At 44.6% G+C, this 15443-nt stretch overlaps 1 protein-coding gene across 8 annotated transcripts in view; it reads left to right on the top strand.

The window, feature by feature from the left end:
- Positions 1-15443, top strand: part of NAXD (NAD(P)HX dehydratase) — a 476460-nt gene that overhangs the window by 446403 nt on the left and 14614 nt on the right. For all 8 annotated transcript variants that reach the window (XM_078657550.1, XM_078657545.1, XM_078657551.1 and 5 more), the window contains one exon: positions 12907-13027. In XM_078657550.1, the coding sequence (XP_078513676.1) occupies positions 12907-13027 (121 nt within the window). The remainder of the gene's footprint in view (positions 1-12906; positions 13028-15443) is intronic.

The raw sequence follows: 15443 nt of genomic DNA, 5'->3' as shown, positions 1-15443 counted from the left end.
ATGCACAGTCTGAGTATCCAGAGTACCAGCAGTATTCATGAAACAGCCTAGAGAGGGAGGTAGGCTTGCCTCTCATCGAGATACCTGTAGATCAAGAAGGTCCCTATGTTCACAGTCAAGTATTAGGGAAAGACAGAAAGTTTTTGATTGATACAGGGGCAAGTAGGACCACAATTAGTCACGCCGAAGTTCCAGGGGCTCCGCTCTCGGGCTCAAGAAATGTTTCCCTTGGATTCTCAGGAAAACCTATCGTAAATGAGATTTCAAAACCAGTTTCTCTAGAAGTAGGTCCATTGTCCCGCACTACTGATCTGTTACTTACTAAGTCATGTCCAGAAAATCTATTAGGCATTAAAACACTGAAAGAGTTAGGTGCAGTTATATGCTGTTCCCCAGAGGGAATACGATTGTTCCTACGTGACTTTAAGGGTCACTATGTACTACGAGATTTTGATTCAAGACTGTCTAATGTTCCGCAGCACTTATGGGCGCAAGGTCCAACTGATGTAGGTTACATGCAAATCACACCCTATCGTGTGACTCTCAAGCCAGGTGTAGTGTTACCACGAATCAGACAGTACAGATTGCCACCTGAGGCTGTAGCAGCCTTATCCAAAATTATTGACGAGCTTATTGCTCAAGGAGTGGTTGTAGAAACTGACTCCAATGTATGTAATTCTCCGATCATTCCAGTCATGAAACGTACTGATCCAAATGCACCCCCAGTATATCGATTAGTGATTGACCTACGAGAACTTAATAAATGTATTATTCCTCAGTACCCAGTTGTCCCAGACATCTCTTCCCTATTAACGGCCATTGATTCCGAAGCCACGTTCTTTACTGTCATCGACCTCAAGAACGCGTTTTTTAGTGTTCCCATTCATCCAGACAGCCAGTTCCTTTTCGGATTTTGTTTAAATGGAAGGAGCTATATGTTCACACGCGCTCCTCAAGGTTTCACAGAAAGTCCTAGTATTTATAGTCAAGCACTTAAAAGACAACTAGACAACATTCACATGCCAACTGACACTGCCCTGCTCCAGTATGTCGATGATCTACTGATCACAGCCCGTTCTGAACGTGCTTGCGAGCGAGCATCACTGACAGTTCTGTATTTCCTAGCCGAGATGGGGCACAAGGTGTCCCCTTCTAAGCTTCAATTCTGTGTCCAGCAAGTGGTCTACTTAGGACACTTACTGTCCAAGAGGGGTAGACAGTTGACACCAGACCGTATCCAGTTAATAGCGAGTCTTCCTCAGCCCAAGACCCAGAAGGAGGTACGTGCTTTTATTGGCCTTACTTCTTATTGCAGACAATGGATTCCTCAGTATGCATTTCTAGCCAAGCCACTGATACAGTTAACGACACAGGAGGCAGCCGTATCGACTGTCCTCCCTTGGACATCTGAACATACACTTAGTTTCAATGAGTTAAAGAAAGCCCTATGCCAAGCTCCAGTTCTAGCAACACCGAACTACAGTAAGTCTTTTACACTTTTCGTTACTGAACGCGAAGGTACAGCATTATCTGTTCTCACACAAGATCAAGCAGGACAATACAAGCCCTGTGCTTATTTTTCGAGCACATTAGATCCTGTAGCCCAGGCTCTGCCTGCGTGCCTCAAGTCAGTTGCAGCCACAGCCCTAGCTATCAGACAAAGTGATTCCATAGTCTTAGGACATACCTTGACAGTACAAGTTCCACATTCCGTGGAAGTTCTTTTAAACCGAACACAAACTCAGCACTTGACAATTGCACGTTTAACAGGTTATGAATTGACACTGTTCCAGCCACACATAGAAATCAGACGCTGCAACGTTTTAAATCCTGCTACACTGTTACCATCAGTTAATTCAAATCCAGCCACACATGATTGCGTGGAAGTAGTTAACATTACGACAAAGCCAAGACAAGATCTGACAGATACTCCGTTACCAGACCCCGACCTGACGCTTTATGTGGATGGTTCATGTATGAGAACAAGTACAGGAGAACTAGTCGCCGCGTATGCAGTGACTACTGACACTGAAGTTATTGAAACACACCGTATTGATACCCTGTCCGCTCAAGCAGCAGAGCTAGTTGCTCTGACACAAGCCTGCATACACGCCAAGAACTTGAAAGTTAATGTTTACACAGATTCACGTTACGCATTTGGAGTTGTACACGACTTCGGAGTGCTCTGGCAGGAGAGAGGTTTCATGACTTCTCATGGAACCAAGATTCAGCATGGTCTCCTTATTCAAGCTCTGTTAGATGCCATACATTTACCGACATCTATCGCTATCATGAAGTGCAAAGCACATACGAAAGTTACTGACACCATTTCTCAAGGTAACGATCTAGCAGATCGCACAGCCAAGCTCACAGCACAGACTCTAGACATTCCAGTTAACATGACACACACTCCAGATCCGATTACATGCATGACAGTTAAGGACCCTACACAAGATGTCATAGATATCCAGTTACATGCTACTCCCGAAGAAATCAAGAAATGGTCCGAACAAGGAGGGGTCCAGACAGATCAAGGATGGTTAACAAAGGGTAGAGCCACATGGTTTCTCCCCGAGTCTATGGTTCAAGTCATTATTAATACCGCACATAGTCCAGCACATTTAGGAGAAAAAGCTATGTTAGACAGTATCCAGAACATTTGGTTCAACAAGCATTTACGAGCTGCAGCCAAGCAGAAAGTCCGTACCTGTATGATATGTTGTCAGTTTAATCCAGGTAAAAGTGTCCCGGTAGAACAAGGTGGATTCCAGCCCCCTGACCACCCTTTTGAAGTCCTCCAGATGGATTATATTCAGATGGAGCGATGTCGAGGTTTCAAGTATGTCCTTGTAGTTGTATGCGCTTTGTCCAGGTGGACAGAAGCATATCCAGTCCCAGATTACACAGCCGCGACCACTGCCAAGCAGTTGGTTCGTGAGTTCTTCCCCCGTTATGGACTCCCTAGAGTCGTATATTCTGACAACGGCCAGCCATTCTCATCTGAACTCATGAAGCATGTTTCCCTGTTGTTAGGGTACCAGTGGAAGTTTCATTGTGTACGCCATCCTGAAGCAGCCGGTCTTGTAGAGAGACATAATCAGACTCTGAAAATCCGTATCGCCAAAGTATGCAAAGAAAAAGGTGTGGACTGGCTAGTAGCTCTGCCAGTCGCTTTATTTTATATGCGCATGGTCGCACATTCCAGATCAGGTCTGTCCCCGTATGAGGTCGTTTTCGGCCGCCCCCCTAACATGTGGGGTACTCCTAGACCCCGAAGTATTACCGATGTTTCAAGTAATATGCTGACAGATTACCTAGCTTCCTTGATGTCTGCCCTCAACTCATGTCGTTCACAGGTTGCCGCCGCATTTCCAGACAATACCGAGGTGGCACCGCATGAAATTGTTCCAGGATCCATGGTGATGGTGAGGAATTTTGACAGATCAAGTCCGCTGGAGCCTCGCTGGAAAGAGCCCCGACAGGTCCTCCTCACCACACGTACAGCCGTGAAGTTGGAAGGTCGCAAAGGCTGGGTGCACCTTTCTCATGTAAAACAGTTTAATGGACTGAAACCCGTCTTAAAGAACATTTCCCAGGATTTGAAGGATTGCCAAAATATTGTTCTCAAGGACTGTCCCGCAAAAGACATTGCTACAACCCCTCCCCTGTTAGAGAAAACTCCGCAACAGGAGTACAAGCTAAAACTCCGGTCTAGTAAAATAAGTCAGTCAGTTTGATTGTCTAAGTCCTCCCCTAGGTGAAACGGTTAGACTGTTTCTGACATGTATAAAATAGACCCCCATAGTGAGAGAGTTAGTCAAAACTCAATTCGATGTATCGTTTTTCTATGTTTCATATTGTTTCTCAGCATTATGATTTCCTGCACCAGTTATGCATTTTTCTTGTATTTCCCAGTTCTTCATGTAAATAAGTCTGCTAATGCTACAGTAGAGCACACGTTTAGTGATCTGCCTCCTCATGAACTCTCTTACCGCCTCGCTATGCGAAATAACTCATTCATCCGCATGTTACATTACTCACATCAGACCAGCAATGCCACTAATTGTTGGGTGTGTGGTTGACTCCCCCCTTTCCAGATGCCGAAGGGAGTTCTGCCACTTTTTCCTTATCCATTCTCACATAATGGTTCGTGTGGAGCATGGTCCACGTTAACGTCATCCTCAACAGATATGTCTTTTCTTAACAATACATGTTTTCCAGACAAGCAAGGTCTTCCCCACAGAACAGGGTTAGATCTAGAAAATGAAGTGTATAATTTAGGTAATTATTCTTCGAATTTCATGGTCTTGAATGTTCAGTCTGATACTACTCCAGACTTACCTGCTATTTCAGTACTGCCAGTCAGAGGTGAATTATGTGTCCGAAATAATGGTTCCGTACATGTAGGACATAGTGATTGTACTACTATTGTCAAGTATAGTGACAGTGGGAAATCTATCTTCAAAGCTTCACGTCATTCTTATTTTATTTGTGGTCAAACTGCATATGTTCGTCTGCCCCTCGGTTGGGAGGGAACCTGTTACATTGCCTTCCTACTGCCACCAGTTTTCCTAGCCCCACCTGATTACCACAGAAATACACATCTAGTACACATTAGACATAGAAGGGAGTCCCCAATTGTCGATTATACTGAAACTGCTCTAGAACAGTATACAGATTTCAATAGAGGTTTCTTCTTCTTTATAGGACCTATCCAGAATAGTAAGCTAATCCGTAGGTTAACCAGAACCCTCGAAGCTGTAGTCAATGAGACTGCTTCTGCTCTAGGTAACTTAACCGAAGAGCAATCTGCTATGAGATTTGTCGTTTTACAGAATCGTCTCGTCCTTGACGTCATACTGGCCGATAGGGGCGGGGCCTGTAGAGTCATCGGATCTAGTTGCTGCATTTTCATTCCAAATAACGCACCGTCTGTTTATTCAGCTATAACCAGACTCCATAAAAATTGCCCATCTGTTACACCAAGATCCAGGCACCTGGACATGGTGCGGTTGGTTCTGGAATATAATTTCCGCATGGGGATGGAAAATATTGTCCTTCTTAGGTATTGCAGTAGCGATCATATTCAGCTGCTGTCTCTGTATACAATGTGGCCCTGCGATTTGCGGCATTTGTGCTACTTCTTGTATTCCTAGTCCCAAGCCCCGTTCTAAATCCCGTTCCAGGATAATTCGAGACGAGCAAATGATACTGTATGAAATGATAGATGGTATCATGAATATTGATGTTTCCTGATGGAAACGTAGTGACAAGGAGGGAATGTGGAAAAGTAAATTTTGCCATGTTCTGTGTCCCTACGTGTCATCCATCATATGTTATGTGTGCATGATTAAATATGCATATGCATTCCCCATGTTCGATTAATGACGCAATTATAGTTGTGTCCATCTCTAATATGCCAGTTTCTAGTCCTCGTGAATACTACGAATATCAGGCCTATGTAAAGTTACGTTGCCACGTTTCTCAGTGTGCACGTTATTTCATTGTAAAGTCCCCGTTTCTAGGCCTCAAAAGGGCCTGGACACCAGATTCAGCTCCTGTCTCCTGAAAACCTCGCCGAGGAGCGATACAGCCCCCACCTGTATCCTCGACCCTTCACTTACTTCCTGCCTCACAGTGCCCGGTTCAGCCTGGCTCTGCCTCTGAGTCTGCCAAAAGTATGTTATAGTTCCAGTTATCAGTTCAGTCCTCCTTCTCTGCATTCCTAAGTTACTGAACTGCATCAATAGTTTCCGTCATTGTCTAGCCTTTCCGGCTCCATGTAAGAGAAAGACTGCATTTAATGGTCATTTAATATTCTTCATCACGCACTACATGTAGAATAATGCATGGTCCAGTCTTAGAATCAAGTTAGCTTTTCCCCTCCTGACTTCTAGTTTATATCAACATGTTCTCTAAACATCAGATACTAGATACTGTTTAGGTACATGTCGCCCTGACTCTCCAGACTTCAGTCTCTGCTCCTAGCACAGAGTTCATAGCCCCCAGCTTCTCCTAGTGATACGTCATTGCTAGTTTGCGCGCACCATCAGGTTAGAGGTCCCGGCTCCTTAGGTAGCCCCCTCCATGTTTCCGCCCCATTCATGACATATTCTGTTACGTTTGCATCACATGTCTATGTATACGCCCTGTTACACCTCTTTTCACCCTTATCTTTCGCGACTGCTACGCGTCACACCCTTTGCTCCACCCACTGCTCCGCCTATCATATGTACTGTAATGCAACTGTTTTACTATATATGCTTGTGTATTGTTATTAAATGCTAGCGCGCTCATCCCAGATCCAGCCCCAGCAGCTGCTGGGCCTTGCCATCCTATTCCTTTATGCTGTAATAAACCTGCAAAAAACTCCTACTACCTCGAATCTTGACTCTTATTTATTGAGCTATCTGTTATTCATTTATACATTCAAAAATAGGGTATTATTTATTTATTTACCACATATCCTTGCTCCAGTTCCTTCGTGGGAGGCGTGGGGCTGGTTTGGGTGCCTTGGGTTTGCTGATGGCGAAGTGTACGCAGTGGTGGTGGGTCCATGGCGGCTGCGTTGTATGGCTGAATTGGACGCTGTTTCCTGCCGCGAAGATGGGGTCGAGGGTGTGTCCTCCTCCATGTGTCAGTGTGTTGATGAGTTGTTTAAGTCCGATGCTGGCAAGGTTGTCACAAGGGATAGTGGAGTTGGGGTCACTGGGGTTGTCGAGGTGGAAGTTCAGGTCTCCAATGAGTATTTAGTTTGTTGAGGCGATGGCTTGAGGTGCGATGAAGTTGGTGATGGTGGCGGCGAAGGGTGTTCAGGGGCCGGGTGGTCTGTAAACGAGGGTTCCTCGGAGTGTGGCTTTGGGGGTGGTCTAGATCTGGAAGTGCAGGTGTTCGGCAGAGGGGAAGGTTTCGCTGGAGGTGGTGAGGCGGAGGGTGCTCTTGTGGGCGATGGCGAGGCCCCCTCTTGGGTGGTTGGGGCGGTCTTTCCTCTGGATTTTGTATCCATCTGGGATGGCGGTGCTGATGTCAGGGGCAGAGGATGCGTTGGTCCAGATATCTGTGAAGAAGGCAATGTCGGGCGACAAAGAATCGAGTAGGTTCCAGATTTCCATGGCGTGTTTGTGTACGTAGCGAAAGTTGAGGAGGATGCATTTTAGGGTGTCGCAGGTGATGGCGTCGGTGGTGGTGGAGGCCGGGGTGGCGGTGAGTGTCTGGTGGCAGTGGAGACAGGAGAACTGGCCGTGGGTCGTGTTTGGCGAGGCCTGTTGCCATTCTCTAAGTCTTCCAGGGTTGAGTGCGAGGAGGGTGTTGGTGTCGTAGCGATGGGTAGTGGGAGGTCCAGGGTTCCTGGCGCTGGCTGCAGTCGGGTCGCGACGGGCTTGCCTTTGGTGAGCCTTCTGCGCGCCGGCGGCGAGACCACTGCGCGCGGCTGCCATTAAGTAGGGGAGGTGGGTGGGAGGAGAGGCTGGGAGGCAGGAACGGAGGAATTCTGGGGGGGAAGTCCGGAGGGGAATTCCCAGGGGGAGGGGCCGCAGGGGCAGCAGCGGCGAAAGGAACAGGCAGGCACGAGAAATTACAAACAGTGGTGGAATTAGAGCAAGACACAGAAGGGCACAATAACAGTGGCACAACAGTGAAAAATTAAGAAAAATAAGTCTGAGAAAGGTTGCCGTGGTTGCAGGCAGTCTGGTCCCAGTTGGAAAGGGCAGCTGGCGCAGGAGTGGGCAGCAGCCTCAAACCTCCGATGGTGGAGGTCGGGGTCTGGAGGCAAGAGACGGCACAGCAGAGCTGCGGGCAGAGTGTGGACCTAGACCGAGTGTGTAGTTTGGGTGGGGCGAGGTGAAAAAAGGCAATTTTACATGACATTGTCTATATTTTAGATACAAATATATCCAGTTTGGTATATTTCCATTCTTCCCGGTTTCGCCGAGTATCTGTAGTAGTGTGGCAGTGGACGATTTCAAAAGCTGCAGACATGTTCAAGAGTAGTAGTGCTGCTATTCCTTAGTTATGCACTGGTAATTTCAGGTCATCTCAAGTAGATATCAAGCCGGATTCCATTCCTGGGTGGACAGTTTACATTAGGGGGATGGATTTTTGCCACTGTTGACATCTGGGTGCATATTTCATTGCATTGTTTAAAGAAATGATTCTAGGCTGTATTATGTTTTTTAGGTTTACCTCATTGGCAGATCAGATTATTACATCATATAATGGAGTTAAATGGGGTTCAGATTGTGTCTCAGTGAGCATAAAAAAAAAAATGCCATACACCCCTCCAGATCACAACAAATGTGGCAAATAAATGAATCACTCAAGTGATTCGCTTATGAAAGTAAAAATGCACCATAAAATCAGATAAGAACCTGAAGACCATTTAGGATGCTGCCAAGATAATCATGGAAAATGAGTTAGCCCTTACTAAAGCTACATTTAAAGCAGAAGAATCCCCAAGACTCCAGCTAGAACAATAATTAGTAAAGCTAATAGGTCTGGCATGCATTATGAATCCTGACTAAAACATTTAAAAAAAGCTTGATGCAGTGCAATAACTCACAGTACTACTGCAGTGGAAAATAGTCTCTCATGCATTGCAATGCAAGCATTCTATAAGAGGGGATTGATAAACCAAACAGCCTGCATCCTGAGTGAGAAATACTCCTCTGGGTAGAGGCCCAATCTGTATATTTGAAAGAATTGGTAAGCTGCCCTATCAGCACTAGACCTAAACGAATTGTTGGGGCTTAAGAACAAGGCTTGGCCGTCAGCTAAAGTAGTGAGTAGAACTTTATCTCTTATAATCAAAGCATATTCACTAGATTCTTCACCATAACAGACAAGTATACGATGTACATTGCAAAAAAGTATCTTTAAATATAGGAAAAGAAGGAATACGGGCACCTCCATTTCTCTTCCTGTTGGCAAAGAGGTGGTTAGAAAACACAAGATGAAGTTAGTTTTCCAAGAATATTATCAAATCTTGTACCAGTGTGACAGAATTGACCTGCAGCATAACCACTTTTTTGGGGTGGTGCATGGTATTGGTGAATCTAGAAACTATACAACTTCTTTAAGAACCCACATCAGTATGTCATAAGTCAAATGCTTTTATATAGAGCACAAATCACTGTAAGGTCTCAGGGTGCTTTGCAGTAAAGAACAACAGCCATGACATGAGCTAGAGCTGCTAGGTAGCAGTTATTTCAGAAAGAGACAGGTTTTTAGGTTTTTTCGAAACAGCTGGTGGTTGGTAATTGACAGAAGATGGGGGGGGCAGTTTATTCCAAAGAAGTGGAGCCACATAGGAAAAGGACCGGCATCCATTCCGCGCTATCCGTGCCCGTGGTTGTACTAGAAGAGATTTTGAGCTTGATCTTAATGATCTGGTGGGACGATACCAGACTAATTTTTTAGCAAGATAAGCTGGCCCAGTGCTGTAAAGAAGTTTGTGAGTCAAACTAAGAACTTTAAAATGGCTTCTCTGACGGATTGGCAGCCAGTGTAATTGCTTAAGACTAGGCAAAGCGGCTGATCTTGGGGGAAGGCCGAGCACTAGCCTCGCCGCAACATTCTGCAGTGTTTGTAATTTAGAGAGCAAAGACTCATCGAGTGTTGTGAATAGGGCATTGCCGTAGTCCAAACGGCTTGTGATTAGACCTTGCACGAGTGGTTTTCTAGTTTCCAGGGGTAGCCATTTGAAAATTTTACGCAGCTTATGCATGATCCCATAGCATGTGCCGGATAATTGGTTGATATGGGTTTTCATGGAGAGAGAACAATCCATCATAATTCCCAGGTTACGAACCACCTCCTTGGGTGCGGGGCAGGGTCCTAGTTCTTGGGGCCACCAGTCCTGTGACAATACTTCGAGAGCCTTACCGAACAAAATGATTTCTGTTTTGCTGTAGTTCAGTCGAAGCTTATTGTCACACATCCATTTGCTGATGTCAAGCATACACTTTTTGAATCTAATACAAGTTTCATGGAAGTCAGCCTTACAGGTGACAAGCACCTGCGTATCGTCAGCATACGATACTGTTGTGAAGCCATGAGCTTTTATTATATTGGCCAACGGAGTAAGGTAAATATTGAATAACATGGGGCTTAGAAATGACCCCTGAGGGACTCCTACAGTGAGGGGCAGACTACTGGAAGCGAGGGTATCAACCTTTATGGAGGTGAAGCGGTCCGCCAAATAATTTTCAAACCCGGATAGGGCCTTACCTCTGACACCAATCTCCCACAGCTGATGTTTTAAAATGCTGTGGGAGATGGTGTCGAAGGCGGACGATAAATCCAATAGGACTAGAATGGCGGAATCACCTTTATCAAGAGTGAGTCTAATATTGTCCACTTTCTACATTACAGCTGTCTCAGTGCCATGGGCAGCTCGGAACCCCGACCGAGAGGGGTCCAGGAGCTCATGAGTTTCAATATAAGTAGTGAGACGCTTGTTAACCAAATATTCTAATACCTTTCCAAAATAGGGCAATAATGAAATAGGTGGATAATTAATAGGTAGATGTAAGGTTGCTATAGCCTTAAAACAAGTTACCTGATAATAAATCTCTGGGCGATGGTGGCTTTATAGCTATCGTACAAGAAACTAATACATTCTGTATCTGCTTGCTTATTGGACATCATCAATTCTTTTAAGGAGTCCGCATATACTACCAGGGCCATTGGTGACCCACTCTTGATATTTCCAGAAATGGGAAGAAGGAATTTTGTGCCTCTTGTAGACCAATATCTCTGCTTAACCCAGATGCTAAATTCTGTGTGTTGGAATTTGAAAATATTCCAAATTCAGTAAATCCCAACTAATCCGGAGTTATTCGACACAAAGCAATTACAATATTACCAGTGTCATATAAATGATTGATCCAGCGGCATGCTTGTGTCTTGCGTTGTCTATAGACATAGAGAAAGTATTTGATAACAATGACTGGGAATACTCATTCGTTTGTCTTTGATGATAAATCCATAACGTTTGCAAAGGTGAACTATGTTAGATCTCAGGTCAGATTGAGGTTAAAAAGGCAACTCGTTTACAGATGAAATCTTCAGTGGAGAATTCAACTGGGATTTCCGTAGTCCATTTTATATATTCATTGGTCCTTCTGCTGTTTAGGCAGCAATGAGATAATATGTAGAGGGAAAAAAAAACTACAAAATGGTATGGCTGAGTCTACGATTGCCCTTTACTCTGACCACATAGCATGCAAGGTGCAAGCCCCTTACAGACACATCTTGGATTTAACATCAGGGTTTCAAAATCATCTTTTTTTAGAGTTACATAAGAAGCTGACAATGTCTGAAACCTTGAGAACATGTTTGACTTTGAAACAGTGAGCTTAAAATAATTAGGAATACAGCTTATCAAAAGTTATTTCTCGAGAGCCAACACAAATCCGTCTGTACTGGGCTAACTGCAGCACGAAATGAAGAGATAGTTGATTTTCAAGAGCTTGTTGTTTGTTCAATTTCAAGTCTGAAAATGAATTTTAATGCCTAATGTATGCTTTAAGAGCTCTTCCAGTTATGGCTCCTAAAAGGACTATCACATAGATTCAGAAAAAGAATCTTGATCTGGGCTGGTTTGTCCCCAAAGGGTTAGAACGAAAGTCACCATCCACAATGGAGAGTGTAGTTGGAGTTCCAGATGTAGCAAGATATACCTTATAAATAACTGTCATCTCTGATTGTATTATAGTAAATAAGACACTTGGTGGTGCATCTTTGTGTTATTTTTCGTCACTTCTGAACTCCGGTCAAAAGTAAGGTCCGAGTAACAGTTTAATTGGAAAATACAATGTGCCACTGTTGTTTGGCTTACTACAAGTAAAAAGCATCAAGCTTTTCTTCATCTATCTCTTGTTTCAGTTATATAGAGTGCCAGAGGTGGTGGATAGGTAAGGGAAATGTAAATATTTGCAAAAATGGGAGAAACATACTCTTGTGAAAGCTGGAAAGCGTTTTGGAAATTAGAGGCTGTCTGTAACTGTATGCACAATAAATAATCTGAATGTGAAGCTAATCATTCGATGTTATTTGATGCTTATTAAACCACTTCAATGTAACTCTTGTGGAACCCATTTTGTTTTGGGTTCCATTTTGTGACACTCAGTAAGTAGGAGGCAGCACTTGCTGGCCTCGAGCTGAACTTGCTGTATCCTCGCTGTAACAGTCACAAGTGTTTGTGACAAACTGTTGCTATGCTTCATTAGCTGACTTTTTTAAGCCCATGCCCATACATGGCTAAATGTTTGATGTTGATTAGTGATTTGATAAGTGCTTGCAACCCAACCCCCCCAATTATTTTGCCAGTCAAATGGCCCTCATTTGCTGCATGTGTGCAGCATGTAGTGTAACCTATGAAAGCCTCATGCAACTTCTGTACGGAGAGCTAGTCTTGAATAGTACTATGCTCCTCAGGGCTATATTATATAAAGTTATTCTTAGGCATAAAGATTTCAATTTATTTAATCAAATATTGGGCTTCCAGACTCTCATTTTTCAGCTAACAGCTAACAGTTGACAACGTTAAAACAGACTGCAGGACACATGGTGAAGTTCCCTCACTGAAGAGTGGTTAATGCTGCTCAAGTGCAATTTGTGTTGCAAACTCTAGTATTCATGTGAGTGAGGCTTAGCGCCTTGTTATGTACAGGAACAGAATCCCTTAACTGAGGAAAGTTCAAACTCTGAGTCTTGATGGGCTTTAATTAGAAAGACTAAAAAGAGGATAGAGCATGTTCACATTTTCTAACTTTAGCTGCATTGGATGTATTGCACTGTGAGGGAAATCATATTATCACGAGACTTGCTATCCAACTGAAGTGCTTTTCATGTCCATGTCATTTAGGAATTAAAAGTTGTTTTTGTTTTTCTTTTTTTACTTTTCAGTGCTTGTTTGCAGTCATGAAGGAAGCAGTCGAAGATGTGGTGGACAAGGAGATCTCCTTTCAGGCTCTCTTGGAGTTCTAGCACATTGGGCATTTAATGCTGGACCGGAAAAAACAAACGGGTATGTTAATTCATGATATTGTGTGTGTTCCTTTTTTCCAGAAATGGTTTTTCATAAGTGCCCTCACCAGTCCAATCGTTTGTCCCATTGGCACAACCTGTGTACTACACCATATGGGCCTGCTTTGGAACAGGAGAGCAAGCTACTTAACATTTGGTAATACTCTATCTAACCGTAGACTACTTGACTTTAGAATATTCCCCAGGCGCCGAACAAGATCCTGAAACTTTTCATAACCACGCTCCAGCGTGACACTAGGTGGACGGTGTATAAGCACCACCCGTGCACCCTGGTTTCAGTTTCTTGCTTGACTCTTTCTTTCGGAGCACTAAATAAATGGAGACACCAGTATGGAGATCACTAATTTGGTAAAGTTTTGAGTTAGTAAGAAGAGACCATTCCACAGAATGGGGAGAGGGGAGGGCAGAGAGGAATATCTGGTCAGATAAAGTATTCACCAGAAAGAGCATAAGTAAGTTGTTCCTCTGATGAATACTTATAACCGCAGATTCCTCACCTTTAGAATAGATACCCAAGCAGTACCATCTATAGGTGGAGGGTCTATGGAGTGAGCCCAGTCCAAAAGGGTGAAGGTGCCCTTCCGGTCAGAACTGTGTAGACAATAGTGCTTTGTGACTATGTGCACTGACGTCCACATTGTGGCCTACCAGATGTCAAAGACAGGCAATCAGCGTGCTAATGCAGTGGTGGCACTCTTTGCCCTGGTAGAATGGGTCTTCATTCCATCCGGAGGCTGCATTTTGCCCAATGAGTAGCAGACCTTAATACAAAGGATTACCCTCTTAACATAGTCCTTTTCTGCATTGCCTTACCTGTTTTTGCACCAGAGAACCTCACAAAAATCTGATTGTCAATGTAATGGGCATTGGTACTATCAATGTAAAAACTGAGTCTGGTTGATGGAGTCATCTTCGCTTTTATGGGGTGAGGTGATACAAACAACATTGGGAGGCTGATGGATTGCCCAACATGACAAGCCACTCTGGTTCTTAGCACATTTGTGCACAAGGTGATACGTGGCAGTTGCTCAGAGAGAGCATGGAGCTCACGCACGCAACAAGCTGAAGTGATTCGGCAAGGAAGATAGTCTTTAGAGTCACAAGACACAACGTGCAGCTGTGCATCGGACCAAATGGCACACACATGAATGTCAGGGCCAAATTAAGGCCCCACTGTGGCATCACAAATGGTCTTGGAGGAAACATGTATCAAACCTGTAAGAAAACACATAACAATAGGTGGCTTAAACAAGAATGGTTGGTCTGGTAAACGCAGGAAGGCCAAAAAAACTTTTAATTGTGTCCACAGCAAGGCCTTCCTGGGTCAAAAAAAAAAGCAAATTCAAATATATATTGGGCAGTTTCGCTTGCAAAGGGTCTGTCATGCAGACAAATAATCAAGCCACAAATTTGTCCCAGGGCCTGGTGTAAATAGACTGTGGAAGGGCGCCTGGAAGGCAGGATGACAACCACAATTGTGTTTGGCTAATCAAACGCAGTCAACTGCTGCCGCTCAATCTCCATGCATGGAGGTGTGGATTGCACAGTTTCAGGTGGAGAACCCTACCCTGTTGCTGACACAGAAGGTTCTCCCTAAGTGGTAGCATAATCAGAGGGCAGCCGCACATGCTCAGAAGGTCTGGAGTATCACACTACTTGCCCAATCTGGGGCCAATAGGATGATGTGGTTTTCCTAATTTTCTTCAGAACTCTGGGCAGGAGAGGCGGAAAGGTATACAGTAGTCCTGTGTTGCACTGCACCCTCAATGCATCACCGCTGGAACTCCAACGCACAAAAGTTGGGCCAGGGCCTCTGCATATTCTCGACAGTGGTGACGATCTAGCCAGGCTTCTCCTCATTCTCGGAGAATGCCCTGTGCTACCTCAGGTGCAGACAATTTATGACCCCCCTAGTACTGGGGCTCAAGGTCATCTGCCTTGGCAATTAATAACCCCTTCAGGTAGTTCACAATCAGGGAGATACCCTGACGTTACAACCAACTCGAAAGACTCAAAGCATCCTGGCAGAGATACCAGGACCCCATTCTGTCCTGCTTGTTACAGTACCACACAGTGGCGGTGTTGTCCATGAGAACCTGCACCAGCCTCCCCTTGATGGATAGTAGGAACACTTTAAACACCAGGCAAATGGCCAACAACTGCAACAGATTGATATGGAGCCAGGTTTCCGCTGAAGGCCACGGTCCTCTGTTCTCCACCTATGCCTGATGACCTTCCCAACCCAGCAGTGACTCATCTTTTCACCATCAGCTCTGGGTGTGGAAGAATGGGGTGATCTGTTGGTCAATTTACAGTTGACCAGCCACCACTGCACATCTTGTGTAGTCTCCTTCAACACCTGGATGGCACCTGACAGGGGTACTTGGTCCGGTGTC

The sequence above is a fragment of the Lissotriton helveticus genome, chromosome 8 (assembly GCF_964261635.1).
Source record: "Lissotriton helveticus chromosome 8, aLisHel1.1, whole genome shotgun sequence".
NCBI lineage: Eukaryota > Metazoa > Chordata > Amphibia > Caudata > Salamandridae > Lissotriton > Lissotriton helveticus.
The sequence above is the reverse complement of the archived record's forward strand: the minus strand, read 5'-3'. Positions and strand labels throughout refer to the sequence as shown.